General features: G+C 37.1%; 1 protein-coding gene across 2 annotated transcripts in view; it reads right to left on the bottom strand.

Moving 5' to 3' along the window:
• Positions 1 to 1,085: 1,085 nt before the first annotated feature.
• Positions 1,086 to 13,097, bottom strand: part of LOC121374167 (transforming growth factor-beta-induced protein ig-h3-like) — a 30,047-nt gene continuing 18,035 nt past the window's right edge. For both annotated transcript variants that reach the window (XM_041501137.1, XM_041501138.1), the window contains 11 exons: positions 12,261 to 12,448; positions 11,400 to 11,612; positions 9,849 to 9,999; positions 7,909 to 8,049; positions 6,492 to 6,704; positions 6,132 to 6,268; positions 5,704 to 5,874; positions 3,941 to 4,039; positions 2,675 to 2,821; positions 2,092 to 2,182; positions 1,086 to 1,582 (listed from right to left, as the gene is read on the bottom strand). In XM_041501137.1, coding sequence (XP_041357071.1) covers positions 1,335 to 1,582; positions 2,092 to 2,182; positions 2,675 to 2,821; positions 3,941 to 4,039; positions 5,704 to 5,874; positions 6,132 to 6,268; positions 6,492 to 6,704; positions 7,909 to 8,049; positions 9,849 to 9,999; positions 11,400 to 11,612; positions 12,261 to 12,448 — 1,799 coding nt within the window. In that variant the 3' untranslated portion in view covers positions 1,086 to 1,334. The remainder of the gene's footprint in view (positions 1,583 to 2,091; positions 2,183 to 2,674; positions 2,822 to 3,940; positions 4,040 to 5,703; positions 5,875 to 6,131; positions 6,269 to 6,491; positions 6,705 to 7,908; positions 8,050 to 9,848; positions 10,000 to 11,399; positions 11,613 to 12,260; positions 12,449 to 13,097) is intronic.

Raw genomic sequence — 13,097 nt, 5'->3', positions numbered from 1 at the left:
GTTGTAAATGTTTTAACATATATTTAACCAAATGAATTTTTCAACTTGGCTTCCTGGAAAGATACCAACTGTATTTTAATTCCAAATGAAATTGTAGCATGTCAGAAAGTCTGATGAAACATCAGCATGTTTGATTATAAACAAAATGCCTTCAAGTGCTTACAAATTGCATACTTTTATCCACATTTGATTGTAGTTATTTGCGGATTTTATTACTTTTTCTATATTTAATAGTGAACAGAATACAACACAAACTTTTACATCAATCCAAACCCCTGTAAGCTGAATAGTAAGATGAATACCCATCAAAATCGCTGTTTTTTCTTAGTTTGTTTTTTCTCTGGGCTCAATTTGGCCAATGGGTGTACTGCTTAGATGTGTTTCACTGCATCATATAATGTAGTACTACGGGTATATGTAATAGTACATGATTAATAATGACAATAGTAACATTATTTCAACACTTGATGACAGACACATTTTCATTTATGACGGGCACAAATTGATCATCATACATGATATTTCCAGTCATGTGTGACAGTCTTTTTTCATTTCACAGAGGTGATTTAATGAAACCTACTGTAAATATTTCATAGAATTCTCTCTGACATGGATGTCATCGACACATCTGCAATGGTAGATCAAAGAGTAAAATGCCATTAACAACCCAACCCAGCCTTTTATAATTCCTTATTGTGAATTATCTGTGATATAATTATAAACCCTTTTTATATAACCATTATTATTTTGTGATATGTTTAATACTGAATTTTTTACTTTAGTTAGTATTTCTTGTTATTTTATTATATCTTAAAATAAACTGTTCATGTATTTACATTTGTTTAACTTATTCCACCAGATGGTACATGTATATACTGATTTATTATTCACATTTACTTATAGTATGACAAACAGAAAAATTTGACAACATTTTTAACTTTTACATCCATTTCAACAAGTATATATTTTTTATTTTATTGAATTAATAACATGCAAACTCACCGAGGGTAAAGTTTGATTCTTCAGTGACAGTAAAAGAATTTGGTGAACAGAATGGAACAACAACAAACAACAAAAACGGTCTGTAACATATCTCAAAGATTTTAGCTTCTCAAAAACCAAAACATCACAGCTTTACATAGTAATTGTATCAATACTAAAAATGGGAATACATTTAGCATTTAACTGTTTATAAGGGTATGTGACCTATAACTTGGGTTTCCTCTTTACCACAAACATAAATACAGACAGAAACATTTCTTTGTCATACATCTTCCGACGAATCATTGTACACTGTTAAATTGTGAATATTTTGACAGAGTTTTGCACAAGTTTTACTTGAAGTCCCAATAGTCCTCGAAGACGTCCCATGGATCCTTCTCTTTCACGTGAGGTAACAGCACTCGGTTGATTTCATGGATGACGCCGTTGGTAGCGGTGTTGTCACACTCGTTCACATCAGCGTGGCCAATTCTGATGCCGTTGCGGAAACGATCGAGAGGAATTGCTTCTCCAGACATGGTGGCAACCTTTGGATTTCCAAACCAGTTGCTTTCAAAGATTCCCGCACAACACAGAACACCTATGACATATATATATATATATATATATAAACAAAATAAATAAAAAACCCACCCCAGATACATATGTTGCATCACATCTAGATATATACTGCCAAAAAAAACCAATTACGAGCTATGTTAAATCAAATTGACAAAACTGTTGCCACATTCAGAACTGTATATCTGTACAAGGCACACAAGTATCAGTTTAATGTGTGATGTAAATAGTATTAAGTACTTAGTAAAAATCCCTCATGGTTTTCAATTTCACCAATCAATAAAAAGATTTTCATGTATAATACACAGACAAAACTTTGCTCAAAGCTGCATCTTAATTGTTTAAAACAGGTGTAATATAAGATATTTAATACATATATATTGTGTTTACAGCACTGTTTATTGCATCCAAAATATATACCTGCTTTTACCCTACATAATATACAATATGATTCAGCACATACAGCTATGACTAAACAATGAGCACCTGAGTTGTGGTTCACAAAATCACTTTAATCATACAGTGTCTTACCCTGGACAATGTGATTGTTCAGTATAGATCGAAGGTGGTCTCGATTGCTTTCCAGTTTATCCATTTGTTTAGAGTCGATATCTTCAAATGCCTGAAAAAGTTAATGAATTCAAATAGAAAACAACATATTTTTTTTAAGTGACTTTTGCAGAAAATAAACATAACTAAAAGGTAAGTTTAGGAATGATATAAGTGCTAAACTGGAGTGGGTGCTATAAGTACTATTCAAACTGAATTAAACATGAAATTAGGATTTACATTGGAGTCTGGACTGAAAATGTTTTTAAGCATAAGTCCTTATAAACTTGTCCACACTCAAGACTAACAAAATCTGCAGACTTTAAGAGAAAAATGTACAAATCCTGTTTATGTCTTACACGCATGTAACTACATACACTTACAATGCTTAAACACCTGCCTGTAAGAAAAACAAACTTCGTAATTTTGGCCCTAAATGTTTAACTACATGCTTTTCGTATGAGTTAGACTATATTGTCTCTAATATGCCTTGAGATCTTAGATATTAATACTTTTATCATCATTACTCTTTTGATGTGAAAATATCAAGGAATGGTTGTTTTACCGAATTTGAAGGGGCAAATATTGTGAAGGGTCCTTCCCCCTGTAGAGAGTCGGCCAAGCCTGCTTTCTTTAGCAGAGCGACCAAGCGGGAGAACTTCTTGTCCTGAGCCAGCACATCAATCACGTTTCCTTCTGGTGGGAACATCAGCTGCAAGCAGGTTATAAGAACATTTTGAAGTACATCATTTGTATTAGCAGACTTCACTTTACATTTCTGAAGGTTAAAAAATGATAGTGACAAAACTGAATATTGTGAATAATGTTTTGTGTCTGTGACTTACTCTATCTAAATACCAGATTGTTGTCTAAACAATATTAATAAAAGTATAGAACAATATTTCTCAGTGGTTCAGAAGGGGGTGGGGTGGGGCACAAGGGTGGCAGATTTAGAGCAAAGATATATTTGTGCCTTCCAATTTAAACTACATGTACATATTTCAACATTCCCGTGAATAAATGGAGAGGTGGTTTCGAACATCTAATTTAAAAAGGTTTATGAGGGAGAACAAGGGCAGATCCAAGTGACAGAACCATGAACACCAGTCCCCTTCCCTAAAAAATAAAGTCCTTTTTTAACAACTTGTTTACAATTTTCATGAAAGTGCCCTTTTCAGTGAGTTAGTCCATGTGTGTCCTTGGTCCCGAAACTAAATATTTCCAAGGTCCGCCCATGCGAGAACCCCCAGACATCCACCACCAACTCAGACTGTGGTTGCCACTTAGTCCTCTGGAAATATTGGTTTACCCATCACCCCATTTTTGGCCCCTTCATACCACATTGTTTGTATCAAGTTCTAAAGAGAGAGTGTATAGGCTACATAAATTCTAAATATTTATTATTACTTATTAATATGAGAAATAGGTGCATTCACTGTTGGCATGCATATTTTGAGATGCTGTATTTCTTCTAATAAGCACACAGGCACTTATTCCTTTTTTCAAGCAAATTTTAGAACTAAATATAAAAAATAAAAATTCCTAACTTTATTGATTTTAAATGTTATATTCAAAATGTAACAAAATTCAAACAGTAAACTCAAACCAGTGAACAAATGAACATTTACTTGTGCTGTTTACCTTAAAATGAAAGTCATTGTTGAGTTTGTCCTTACTCACAGGCCTTCTCTTATCACGTGTAACGTCATCGTCATGTCAGTGAGTAATCAGTTACCTGGCATTTAATATAAACGTGTTTTTTAAAAAGGGTTACAGACTAGGTGCTTATTTGAGGAAATACGGTAACTACATTTGTAAAATAAGTACTCACAGCATCAATGACGTTTACCACTCCATTGCAGGCTTCAAGGTTATGCTGTTTAATTGGGACACACTGTGCTGTCTGTATCCTGTACTGACTAAACGGGAACTGCAACACAAAAATATACCTCTACTATGTATGAAACCTTTACTATAATAAAACAGTAATGTTTAGCAATGGAAAGCAATATATTTTGCATAATTAAGCAACCCACAAAATGTTGAAGACTAATGTACTAAAGTATATATAGAGAATAATATATGAGTGGCCGTTAGATACCATTTATCTCACAACAAGTTGTTTTAAAATGTATCTAACATGTGAAAGCGAGTTTGATACATTTTTAAACAATGACTTGTGAGATAAATGTTATCTAACGGACACGAATGTATTATTCTATTTGTTACATATCCTCAAAATCCAGGTTTTAAGCAAATTTTAACATCTTGTTCAACTAAAAGTTATTTACAGCCGTTGCACTTGTAGCTAACTTACGCCTCACAGACCCATGATTGTCAGGTTAACTATATTTCACAATGTAATCGATTTCCATCATGTAGTTTTTCATTGGATGTATGGCAGTGGTGACCTAGTCATCACCTAGGAGCAGCCAGTCGTATGTCTTGAAATTGTTAAACACGTACATGTGTAAACAACCATGTGTTACCAAAAATAACGCATAATGTTCTCACCAATGGGTGTGTAAGAAATATAATTATTTAGGTTCGGCTTAACTAAAATTATACTATCATTTGAAATGAGCACTAAATGGCATCAGTTAATTGTTAACTATCTATTTTCTTTCCTTTAATATGCTAATATTAGTGGGACAAATTAAGTGTAGTAAGCAAAGACTGACATAATTTTTGTATGTAGGGTAAGAAACAAAGTCTCCCAGCCACAACACCTTTCATTTCAGAAGTAATGGAGAATGTACAAGGGGGTGTAGATTTGTGAAAATAATTCGAAGCCACGTAGTGGCGAGTTAATAATAATTTTGTTATGAATATACACTTCTGAGTGCATTCTCCAGTTTAATCCATTATTCATTAAAACACATTACATGATTGCTAAATTAACTTTTATTTTATCTTTTTTAAAGGGACATTCCTGAGTTTGCTGCACTTTTTAAGATGTTATCAACTAACAAAGACTTTTTCAACGATTGTAATTTTTACGTTTTAATATTTTTACGTTCTAATATTTATACTAGGCTAAATTTCATTTTATTTCCAAAAAGAAGACCAAATCCAGTTTGGGCTTCTTACAAATATTAAGATGACCAGAAACACATTGAATATACAGACACTGATATTCTAAACCAGAAAATATATTTAATATGTAAGTTTAATCGTAGAAATATTTTATTAGTCAGAAACATCTTACAATGCAGCAAACTCAGGATGTCCCTTTAATGAAAATATTGGTTAAAATGGCAAAGAATATTTATAAAAGTAATAACCCAAAATGATAGGATCCTTTTGAACATAACCTGGATGATTCAGTCAGAAAATCCTTAGCAGTGGATGGCTTAGCAGTGGATGGCTGGTATTAAGCGAATTGCACGTGCCAAACGTGTAATCTCTGATTTTCAATTGCTTTGAGTTTATGAGCAAACACATTTTGTTTTCTATCAACAATATCGTAAAACGATTGTAGGCTATGACGTGTGTCGTAGTGACGCCAAAGGCCCAAGATAGTTTTACGATATTGTAGAGCTAAGAGAGTTTCGAAACCTGTAGCCAGAGCATCAGTATTAAGTTGTTCCATACCGAGGAGTAGTCATTGATCCTAATCGTCTTGTCTTCTAGCAGGGTATCAAGCTGGTAGTTGTTATGGAGATTATTGCAGTGGAGGGCTGGTTTCACGAAATGGTAGGACAGCACCTTCCGGAGTTCTTCAGGATCACTTTCAAGCAATCTGAGTATCCTTTCTGGAAGGTCCTGCACAATAAGAACGAATTGGTAAACAACATTTATATCACGGGCAGATAAATATTTGAATACTAATTTTAAGTGTTGTTAAAAACTGAAGACTAAGATGAACAGTTTCCCCATTGCCCATCTATACTATCTGACTACCGTAGACCTATTTCGACTGCTTATTTGAGGGTGCAGACTGATGGTAGAATCATATTAAAGTACTTATACAGTGCATCTACACGATCCATAAATACTATCCGTGACAAGGTCAGATCTACCTCAATGGCCTTATTTGAAGGTGCAAAGAATGTGACGTTTTCTTCTTTCTGGATGTCTCTTAGAAGATTGGCTTTCTTGAGAAGTCCTAAGATCTTGCCATGGCCATTCTTTTGGGCAATATCAAGGATGTCCAGGGCTACAAAAGAAAAATAATAACTTACATACAATTATTTAATATTATTATATAGTATTCTGCTGTTGCTGTTTGGAACCATAATGATGATGATGATCATCATCACCATCATCAACATTATTATCATCATGTCAACAACATTTTGTGTGCATAAATTTTTCTATTCCTCATTCTTCGACCCTGATCTATTATAAAGGATACATAAAGGTTTATGCAATACATGTACCTTCATCTGGAACCAATACGTCTTCAATGAGGAAGAGGACGCCATTGGTGGCCATGATGTCCTTGGCGGTCACCTGAGAGCCATCAACAAAGAGTTTGTCATTCTCATCTCTCGTCAAGTTCAGATACTTGTGAAGGAGATTGGGTGATTTGGCCTTTCCTTGGATGACTTTTGAACAAATCACATTGGGTAGGATATGGTTTTTCAACACCTCTGTAAAGAAAATTGGAAACGAAGATGCAGTTGAGTGCATTTATGAAATATCTCTGACTAAAAACAAATATTTAATTTTTAGTATTCAACTATGTATTTAAGAAACAAATAATATGTGTTTGATGAGAGTGGTCGAGACATTGTTAAATCTGCCACATAATGTTAAAAAACAATGAACATTGCAGTCATAATATTACAGGCTGCACATTTTAACCAACGACAAAGTCTATGTGTAAATTATCTTTGCACAAACAAGGAAGGAAATGTTTTATTTAACGACGCACTCAACACATTTTATTTACGGTTATATGGCGTCAGACATATGGTTACGGACCACACAGATTTTGAGAGGAAACCCGCTGTCACCACTACATGGGCTACTCTTTTCGATTAGCAGCAAGGGATCTTTTATTTGCACTTCCCACAAGCAGGATAGCACAAACCATGGCCTTTGTTGAACCAGTTATGGATCACTGGTCGGTGCAAGAGGTTTACACATACCCATTGAGCCTTGCGGAGCACTCACTCAGGGTTTGGAGTCGGTATCTGGATTAAAAATCCCATGTCGTGACTGGGATCCGAATCCAGTACCTACCAGCCTGTAGACCGATGGCCTAACCACGACGCCACCAAGGCCGGTCACAAACAAGGATGCATTGTACACGATTATATAATATGCCTGTCAAGAAATATTCCAATAAGACTATACAACAATTAAATTTTTGAAATAATGACAACACACGCTATAGGGGCACTCATATTCATACAAATATAGTTGTTTGTTTCAGTAAAATTAATGGTCAGTAAAAAAAAAACCCCAAAAAACAACAATCCAACAACAATAAGCAGCTACACTAGATTGGGAGGGTGCTAACGAGTCTTGGTGTTCATTAAAGAGGCGTGTTAACTCTTATGACGATTGGGGAAACCAAGAAAGGTTTCTACCTGAAGGTACGGAGGGTACAATTATGTACCCTAAAATCTTGGAAATAATGGATATATTTTCATAATATTCAGAAAGATTATAGTATGAGAACTGCTGTTTAAAATGTGTTATTAAAGTGCATGAAATACGGTGTCCAATTTCAAAACATTTCTAACCCATATTCACGTATATACGTAGTAGCCTTAATATATTTTCTAGCAAAAAGCCTGAAGTGGTATAATACATGTGTTTATTAAACAACATTGCACAGTTACTAACTCTCGAGACAGTCCACGTCGCCCTTGAGTAGTCGATCCTGCAGCCTGGGACTGAGTTTCTCGAACGCCTTGTCAGACGGCGCAAACAGTGTCAGCTGACCTTCCTTCCTCAGCAACCGCACGGTGCTGGCGCGCCCAAGAACTACAACACGAACACGACATTCAAATATTAACATTGCAATCTGGTGTTGCCTATATTTGTATTATTTAAACATTTAAAGCACTGGCAGGTTCAGACTCTTCTGTCCCAAATCCAGAAACTGGCCATGTTAGGATGGACGTGCCCGAACTTTAAATAAGATTTAAGCACGTATATGTAGTTTAAGGTCAAGACGTGTTCAGGAGGACGAGCGCTCGCGAACTATTTGACTGGTACCAACTTTTCCCATCATATCACATCTATAGGCGCAAACCCCAGTCTAGCGAGCGACCACCATCTATCACCTCCCCCGCCCTCCCCCACCCCCGAACATGTTAATGTTAGCATTGCAATCCCATTTATATTTGTATTATTTAAACATTTAAAACAGTGGCGTGTTTAGTAGGTCGAGCACTCGCGAACTATTTGTCTTATATCATCGTCATCCATATCATATCACATTCGTCTAACTTTAGGAACAAATATCAGTCTAGCGAGTAACCGTTCGCCGTCCTGAACATGTTTCAAGTAAATTAAACACTTTTGTTTAATGACCATTATACATTATTGTTTTGATCTCCGTTAGATGCTCTCTGTCCCAGGTCAGGTCATTGGCCATGCCAGAGATCGGACCTGAGACAGACGTGCCTGAAAACGTTGGGATATAGGGGCACTTTAATAGAGTTCCGAGCAGAGCTATTAGATGCAATGTGCAATCTAGATCACAGACAAATGCAGGTTTTGTCTAATCAACAACCCGTTGCAGTTGATGATATCCAGATGTTTTATTATACATACTGATGCCCTCCAGAATCTAGACCACCATCCCCACTGTAAAACTGTCCTTACTTGTGTGATTGCTATACCACACACACAAAAACCAATGCTGCCTTTGCCCAATGAATAACTCGCGACAAATAACGATATCAATTGACAGTGAAAACACAACATTAAGATTTGTACCGGTAGAACTTTGTGTTTGTTTTTTGTTTTTCATCAGTAAAATATGTTGTAGACTGCGGAGACGAGATTACGATTTATCTGTCATTAAAATTTAATCTAAACAAATGCAGCTGTGATTTATGATTCAAAATAGCTTTAGATAACCGTTTTCATCATGGTTGGGTGCAGAGGGCGTCAAGAGATAACGCACAAGATGAGCAGATTCTGCATGGAAACAGTTGCAGGTAGAGATGTAAATATATAAGAAAAAGGAAGGAAGGAAATGTTTTATTTAATGACGCCCTCCACACATTTTATTTACGGTTATATGGCGTCGGAACATATGGTTAAAGACCACACAGATATTGAGAAAGAAAACCCGCTGTCGCCACTTCATGGGCTACTCTTTTCGATTAGTACATACCACGGGTAGTACATACCACGGCCTTTGATATACCAGTCGTGGTGCACTGGCTGGAACGAGATATAAGAAAAAAGCCAAATGAATTTGATGTTATCTTTTTTTAAAAACCGCGTAACGTGGTCTGGACTGAGGGGGGGGGGGGGGGGGGGGGGGGTCGAATATGAATCTAGTGGACCTCTTTGTCGACATTTCCCCTTAACATCTATATTCTTGAACAGCTTAACAGTGCACTCTAAAAATAGTTTTGGCCTCACCTGTAGGGTGTGTGGGTGTTTTGTGAAGCCCCAAACATTCCCCCGCAACCTATACTACGACCATCGTATAACAGAACTATAAGTAATAAGTAATAACTAAAGTATTGCAACAGTAACGTACGAGTTCAAGCTTGATTCAATACCCAAAGTGATTAAAAAAAACCCACGGTTTTTGAAGTTACCTGTTTTCAGGAAACTTAGGTTCGGGTTCTTGGTGATCATGTCCATCAGAGAAAGCGTAACGGGCTGTAAGATGCCGTCCACGGAGTGCATGACGCCGTTAGTGGCCTGGTTATCGGCTGACACCAGGGGAAGGCAGTTAGCTGTGACCAGCTACAAACAGACACGTGTCAATCATTGAAACGTTTGACAACTAGCTAAAACCATTGTTAATTATAACCGTAACACTTTTGGAATAGACACGTCGTTTTTAAAATTTGTTCTTTATTATTATTTTGTTTATTATTATTCTAGCTAGAGCAACTGGTCATAATGCGTTAACATAAACGTACTAAACAGGCGGCAGTTGCCCCCCCCACCCCCCACCCCCCACCCCCCAAGTGCTGGAGCAAAACCTCAAAATCGGGAGAACATTATATAGTTATTCGGGCAAAACGAGCTAACTTTAGACCATTTTACCATATGTTTCCTTCATTCTATCCTCAACATTAGTTGTAATCCACGTAAAAATACTTAGTGTTTCGTTTGCAACCCTATATTGTTGTTTGGCAGTAATGTGAATATATGCTAATATGAATATGTTGTTATGCAGATTCGGGCATTGTCGTTTCATTCGGGCAAACCCTAGCCTGCCCAACTCCCCATTAGAAAAATGGGAGCCCGTACGCCTATGTGCGTTAAAAGGACAGACCCTAGTTTTTAAATACTACAGCATATGTTTTACTATTAGAGCCGTATATGATTACTGAAATCAAACTTCACTTATATTTTATTGTTTAGATTATCCATTTACGTAGAACCGAAGTGTTTCTGGTCATCCTGTTGTTTCTAATATCACAAAGCGCATTTTTCATATTTTTATAAACACACGTGCGTCTGAGAAGTAACGGTTATTGATTTGAGTTCTAGTCTATATTTTAAGGATACTTTCCGGTTTTAATGTCGCAGAATCTTGTTTCACTCTGTTGTAACTTTATCCAAGTGTTTTAGGTTTGTAGATTAACTAAACTTAGTGTCCATTTTTACGAGTTGGAACTAGGGTCTGCGCCTTTAACAAAAACGTGTAAAACAGCAAATGTAAGGTGCTTATCAAATGCAAAAAAGGCTGCCTTGACCTACTGTCATGGATGTGTTAAGAACATGAACAGACACCATCAGAAAACATCTCTAGATCCAGGATAGGTCAGGAATACCTACAGTGTTATTTTTCTGTCAAGGATCAAGAGGAGGCCGACTCCTGCTTGGTAAACTTTTTAATTTGATACAAGAGAGCAAAATATAACACTAATGACTACATGTAGTGTCCTTTATGTCAATCCTAACGAAATTATAGCCAATATCTGTTTGAATCTATTTGTGATTTGTGGTCCGTTAGTCTTCGAATCTATCTCTCTCTCTCTCTCTCTCTCTCTCTCTCTCTCTCTCTCTCTCTCTCTCTCTCTCTCTCTCTCGTCTTTCCTTCCATCTGTTTAATATGTTTAATATATTATTGAAATAATTGTACACTATGGGCTTTTTCTTCATCCACGACTTTGTATGAGTATCTGGCGTACCTTCTGCGGCTGGTTGTAGAAGTTGATCCGGATGTACGACTTGTACGGACTTCCTGTCTCGATGAGCTGCTCGTCGTGCATGGCGCTGGTCTTCAGGTGGCCCACGGTGAGGTGTCCCAGCAGCAGGTTGCGCATGTCTGACACCACGAGGTCACTGATTGGCTGGGAGACCATCACCACGTTATTCTTGTACGTCCTCGTGTAGGGCATATCCTGCGGTAAGTACAACAGATACTCTAACAGAAGTATAGACGATTAACTAGATAGAGAGATTCGTGGAATGAACCACTATTTTGCCAAATGCCCATTCGACTCTGCATTGTGCAGAGATACGACCCTGATCATATGTTACGGTTTTGTTGTTCAGATTTCTTGCGAATGGGGCGAGTTCTTTCTGAAGAGAGTTTGGAATCGAAGACGTTTAGGGTAGTTTTTTGTTGTTGTTCTTGGTTTGGTTTTTGTTGTTGTTTTTGTTTTATTTTTTGTTTAGTCTGAACAACCATGCCCTAAAAGCTCCCCTCCCCACAGTATAATAATTTTAAAAAGAAAGTACAAACACAATCACCCTATGTCTTAAAGACATTTGGATTCCTAGATTCACTAATGCTAACACATACTCATACTAATTATATTCATTCCTAGGGAACTGAAAATGTGTCCTTTAATTATTACCTGTTCTTCCTGCCACGTCAGTATATTAACATGTTCATATAAAGGATACATTTTTCAATTCACCAAAATCCTTGGGATTCATTAAACAGATTATTTGGTATATAACGTGTAGAAGTGAATGAGATCATGAAACATAGCACCGAAAGAAAGGGAATCGCGGCACTGCAGCATACCAATAACACCACGAACCTGGGGCATTAGGGCCGGCAGTGTAGGAAATAGGCCAGCTGCGTTTGTCCAGGCGGTGTTTACCGGGGCGAATACGGTAAAGTTGCCTTGCTGAAGTTCTTCAGTCATGTCGACGCTGTCGGTGGCACGCAGAAACTCTGTTAGCCCCAGCTTCCGGGCAGTTTCCACCAGATTTGCCAGATTCAGTTCTAGCAAAACACAAAATACTACGTTAATCAGGTCATAAGATCATACGCATAGGCATAGGAGGCAGGGGCGAGGAGCCACTGAACCCCTCAACTAAGAAGATAATGCTTTGCCCCTTCCAGATGAGAATCAAATTAATGAATAGCCGCCCACTCCCCAGTCACTGTCATTTCCTGACGCCTATGAAGCTTTTTATAACAGGGTAATGATCAGCCTGTGAAGCGTTTTACAACAGGGTCTGATCCCATGGTAACCGCCATTAGTTGTATTTATATCTGTATTTTATTCATAATTAAAGTAAAACGATGAGCTAGATGACCAGCAGAAAACGTTACACGCCAGTCCTTCTTCTTACAGGTCCGCTCCAGCACTCCACAAGCGACGACAGTTTATTTAGATTGTGTTTGTTTAACGACCCACTATAGTACATTGATGTATTAATCCTAAGCTATTGGATGTCAAACATTTGGTAATTTTGACATAATATAGTCTTAGAAATGAAACCCGCTACATTTTTCCATTCGTAACAAGGGATCATTTATATGCACTATCCCACAGACAGGGTAGCACATACCACGACCTTTGATATATCAATAGTGATTCACCGACTACAATGAGAAATAGCCCAATTGGCCCACTTACGGGTATCGA

This window comes from Gigantopelta aegis, chromosome 6 (genome assembly GCF_016097555.1).
Source record: "Gigantopelta aegis isolate Gae_Host chromosome 6, Gae_host_genome, whole genome shotgun sequence".
In the NCBI taxonomy this organism is placed as follows: Eukaryota; Metazoa; Mollusca; class Gastropoda; order Neomphalida; family Peltospiridae; genus Gigantopelta; species Gigantopelta aegis.
This window is presented reverse-complemented; position numbering and strand designations above follow the sequence as displayed.